The sequence below is a fragment of the Micromesistius poutassou genome (assembly GCF_964030765.1).
Source record: "Micromesistius poutassou genome assembly, contig: SCAFFOLD_5694, whole genome shotgun sequence".
Classification (NCBI taxonomy): Eukaryota; Metazoa; Chordata; class Actinopteri; order Gadiformes; family Gadidae; genus Micromesistius; species Micromesistius poutassou.
The window spans coordinates 1-5,000 of NW_028177391.1; the positions used below are offsets into that span (position 1 = coordinate 1).

Consider the following 5,000-nt stretch of genomic DNA (forward strand, 5'->3'; position numbering starts at 1 on the left):
ACACACACACACACACACACACACACACACACACACACACACACACACACACTGCTGGCAGCGACTGCACTAACCGCTGATTGTGTTGACATGGTCGCTATGGTAACTAAGGATGATGATGATGTGTGCAGATGGAGGAAGAGGACACTCCAGACCTGTTGGACATCAGCATCCTGGTCTCTGATCCCGAGAAAGTTGGTATGTTCACATGTCAAATATTCTCTTTCAGATGTTAACCTGCACTGTAGACCGTCCGGTGAACTGTTAACATGCGCTGTAAACCAACCACTGAACTGTTAACCTGCACTGTAAACTGGGCTCCATGTTAACCTGCACTGTAAACTGGGCTCCATGTTAACCTGCACTGTGTTCCAGGTGAGGGGATGAATGCCTACATGGCCTACAAGGTCACCACTCAGGTATGTTGGACACTTTTATCCAGTGACTTACAGTTTTAGACACAGGGCATTAAGGACCAGGTAGGGGTTAGACAGTACAGAGACAGGTCGTTAAGGAGCAGGTAGGGGTTAGACAGTACAGAGACAGGTCATTAAGGAGCAGGTAGGGGTTAGACAGTACAGAGACAGGTCATTAAGGAGCAGGTAGGGGTTAGACAGTACAGAGACAGGTCATTAAGGAGCAGGTAGGGGTTAGACAGTACAGAGACAGGTCATTAAGGAGCAGGTAGGGGTTAGACAGTACAGAGACAGGTCATTAAGTAGCAGGTAGGGGTTAGACAGTACAGAGACAGGTCATTAAGGAGCAGGTAGGGGTTAGACAGTACAGAGACAGGTCATTAAGTAGCAGGTAGGGGTTAGACAGTACAGAGACAGGTCATTAAGGAGCAGGTAGGGGTTAGACAGTACAGAGACAGGTCATTAAGGAGCAGGTAGGGGTTAGACAGTACAGAGACGGGTCATTAAGGAGCAGGTAGGGGTTAGACAGTACAGAGACGGGTCATTGAGGAGCAGGTAGGGGTTAGACAGTACAGAGACAGGTCATTAAGGAGCAGGTAGGGGTTAGACAGTACAGAGACAGGTCATTAAGGAGCAGGTAGGGGTTAGACAGTACAGAGACAGGTCATTAAGGAGCAGGTAGGGGTTAGACAGTACAGAGACGGGTCATTGAGGAGCAGGTAGGGGTTAGACAGTACAGAGACAGGTCATTAAGGAGCAGGTAGGGGTTAGACAGTACAGAGACAGGTCATTAAGGAGCAGGTAGGGGTTAGACAGTACAGAGACAGGTCATTAAGAAGCAGGTAGGGGTTAGACAGTACAGAGACGGGTCATTAAGGAGCAGGTAGGGGTTAGACAGTAAAGAGACAGGTCATTAAGGAGCAGGTAGGGGTTAGACAGTACAGAGACAGGTCATTAAGGAGCAGGTAGGGGTTAGACAGTACAGAGACAGGTCATTAAGGAGCAGGTAGGGGTTAGACGGTACAGAGACAGGTCATTAAGGAGCAGGTAGGGGTTAGACAGTACAGAGACAGGTAATTAATTGACTGTTTAACCCGCAGACGTCCCTGTCCCTCTTCAAGACCCCCCAGGCCACCGTTCGCCGGCGCTTCAGTGACTTCCTGGGCCTCCACGGGAAGCTGGCGTCCCGGTACCTCCACGTGGGCTACCTGGTGCCCCCCGCCCCCGAGAAGAGCATCGTGGGTAAGGACCGCTCACCTAGTGAGAGCTGCTGGTTAGTGATGTGTTCAACTAGTTAGTGATGTCTGTTCAGGTGTGACTGCTAGCTATCTCGTTAACTAGTTAGTGATGTGTGTGTCCAGGTGTGAGTGCTAGTTATCTAGTTAACTAGTTAACTAGTTAACTAGTTAGTGATGTGTGTCCAGGGATGACGAAGGTGAAGGTGGGGAAGGATGACTCCTCGTCCAACGAGTTTGTCGAAAAAAGAAGAGCAGCGCTAGAAAGGTAACACACACACACACACACACACACACACACACACACACACACACACACACACACTGTTAACGGTGTGTGTAAATCTAAAGTTCAACCATGTTCAGCTCTGAAGGCTGAAAGGTTAAACCACAAACATTAGCTCTCCCATCATCGAGGGAGAGAGAGAGGGGGGGAGGGAGGGGGAGAGAGGGGGAGAGAGAGAGGGAGAGATGGAGGGAGGGGGAGAGGGAGAGGGAGGGAGAGAGAGAGGGAGAGATGGAGGGAGGGGGAGAGAGAGAGGGAGGGAGAGGGAGGGAGAGAGAGAGGGAGAGAGAGAGGGAGAGATGGAGGGAGGGGGAGAGAGGGAGGGAGAGAGAGAGATGGAGAGAGAGAGGGAGAGATGGAGGGAGGGAGAGAGAGAGAGGGAGAGAGGGAGGGGGAGGGAGAGAGGGGGAGAGGGAGGGAGAGAGAGAGAGAGAGGGGGGGAGGGAGAGGGAGTGCCATTATGCTGGCCTTTCCTGTCAGGTTTTGATTGACAGGAAGGTCAGCCAGTCTCCTGAGCCCATCATCTGATCGAGCTCAACGCTCAGAACTCTACACTGATGCTGTCACACACACACACACACACACACACACACACACACACACACACACACACACACACACACACACACACACACACACACACACACACACACACACCAGCCCCCCCCCCGCTGACTCCAGGTGTTCCTCAGGTATCTGATGCGGACGGCCAAGCACCCGGTCCTGCTGAAGGACCCGGACCTGCTGACGTTCCTGGAGTGCTCTGAGGTGAACGGCGGTTCTATGTTCTTCTCTCTATACTCAGTTCTAGGTTCTATGTTCTTTTCTCTATACTCAGTTATAGGTTCTATGTTCTTCTCTCTATACTCAGTTATAGGTTCTATGTTCTTCTCTCTATACTCAGTTATAGGTTCTATGTTCTTCTCTCTGTACTCTTTTCTGTGTACAGTAGTTAATATGTACTACTGTATATTCTATATCTTATATACTTCTGTATGCTTCTATTTAGTATATACATTCTACTTTTTATTATATTTCCTATTTATTTATATATATTCTATATAATATATAAACTTCTTTATATTCCAATTTATATACATCTATACTACACTATATTCAATATAATATATATAGCCATCTATATATTCTATATAATATATATCCACATATTGTATATACTTCTATATATTCTATATAGTATACATCAACATATTCTACTATTATATATACTTCTATATATTCTATATATTATACATCTACATATTCTACATATTGTATATACTTCTATATATTCTTTATTCTATATAGTATACATCTACATATTCTACGTATTGTATATACTTCTATATATATATATATAGTATACATCTACGTAGTCAACATATTGTATATACTTCTATATATTCTTTATTCTATATAGTATACATCTACGTAGTCAACATATTGTATATACTTCTATATATTCTCTATAGTATACATCTACGTAGTCAACATATTGTATATACTTCTATATATTCTATATAGTATACATCTACATATTCTACGTATTGTATATACTTCTATATATTCTATATAGTATACATCTACATATTCTACATACTTCTATATATATATAGTATACATCTACATATTCTAGGTATTGCATATACTTCTATGCATAGTCTATATATTCTCTTTCTACTCTGTCTCCGGCCTGAGCTGGGGAGGTGTGTGCGTGTGGGGGGCCTGTGTGTGTGTGTGTGTGTGTGTCCGTGTCGTGTGTGTCATGTGTATGTGTGTGTGCGTGTGTGTATGTGTGTGTATTAAGTGGCGTGTGTGTGACTCTGTCTCTATCTGTATTACCTGCTGTGCTCATGTATTTGTGTGTGTAAATTAACTGCCGTGTTTGTGTGAGAGTCTGTGTGTTATTAACTAGTGTGTGTGTGTGTGTGTTTGTGTAGTAACAGCTGTATGTGTGTGTGTGTGTGTGTGTGTGTGTGGGGGGGGGTAATGAATGAGGCTGGTCCCTGGCAGCCAATCAGACGACCTGTCAGGCCCAGCGTCGCAGACGGAATGAAGTAAACTTTTAAAATGAAGAGAAATGAGACACACACACACACGCACACACGCAGGAATACACACACACACACACACACACACACACACACACACACACACACACACACACACACACACACACACACACACACACACACACACACAGTCGCACTCAGGCCCCGGCCTGGGCCCTGGGGGGCTGGGGGCCAAAATAATTAAAAGGCTTTGAGACTACAAGGGAACACACACACACACACACACACGCACACACACACACAACACACACACACACACACACACACACACACACACACACACACACACACTCTGAGGGTGTGTGTGTTTGTATATTTATCTTAAGGGTTGAACAGTCGTGTATTGAACCGTATTGGTAATGACATTTTTCATTAGCGTACTGAGCCATAGTGTGTGTGTTTTATGTGTTTGTCTGCGTATTATTGTCTGTGTGTTTGTATTAATGTGTGTGTGTATCAATGTCTGTGTGTATTAATGTGTGTGTGTGTATTAATGTCAATGTCTGTGTGTATTAATGTCTTTGTGTACTACTGTGTGTGTATTAGTGTGTGTGTATTTATGTATTACTGTCTGTGTGTTTTAATGTGCATCTGTGTATTATTGTCTGTCTATGTATTAATGTCTGTGTAATAATGTGCGTGTCTATATATTAATGTCTATGTATTAATGTGCGTGTCTATGTATTAATGTCTATATATTAATGTGCGTGTCTATATATTAATGTCTATGTATTAATGTGCCTGTCTCTGTATTAATGTCTGTGTATTAATGTCCGTGTCTATATATTAATGTCTGTGTATTAATGTGCGTGTCTATGTAATAATGTGCATATCTATGTATTAATGTCTATGTATTAATGTGTGTGTCTATGTATTAATGTCTATGTAATAATGTCTGTGTGTTAATGTGCGTGTTTATGTATTAATGTCTATGTTAATGTTCGTGTCTATGTATTAATGTCTATGTGTTAATGTACGTGTCTATGTATTA

The 5,000-nt window shown here is 43.6% G+C and overlaps 1 protein-coding gene across 1 annotated transcript in view; it reads left to right on the forward strand.

Annotated features, from left to right (window-relative positions):
• Positions 1-131: 131 nt before the first annotated feature.
• LOC311376170 (sorting nexin-2-like) overlaps positions 132-5,000 on the forward strand; it is a gene marked incomplete at its 5' end in the record, with an annotated part of 11,641 nt that continues 6,772 nt past the window's right edge. The window contains 5 exons of the mRNA XM_084491035.1: positions 132-198; positions 376-419; positions 1,517-1,658; positions 1,841-1,919; positions 2,630-2,705. Of these exons, the coding sequence (XP_084347161.1) occupies positions 132-198; positions 376-419; positions 1,517-1,658; positions 1,841-1,919; positions 2,630-2,705 (408 nt within the window). The remainder of the gene's footprint in view (positions 199-375; positions 420-1,516; positions 1,659-1,840; positions 1,920-2,629; positions 2,706-5,000) is intronic.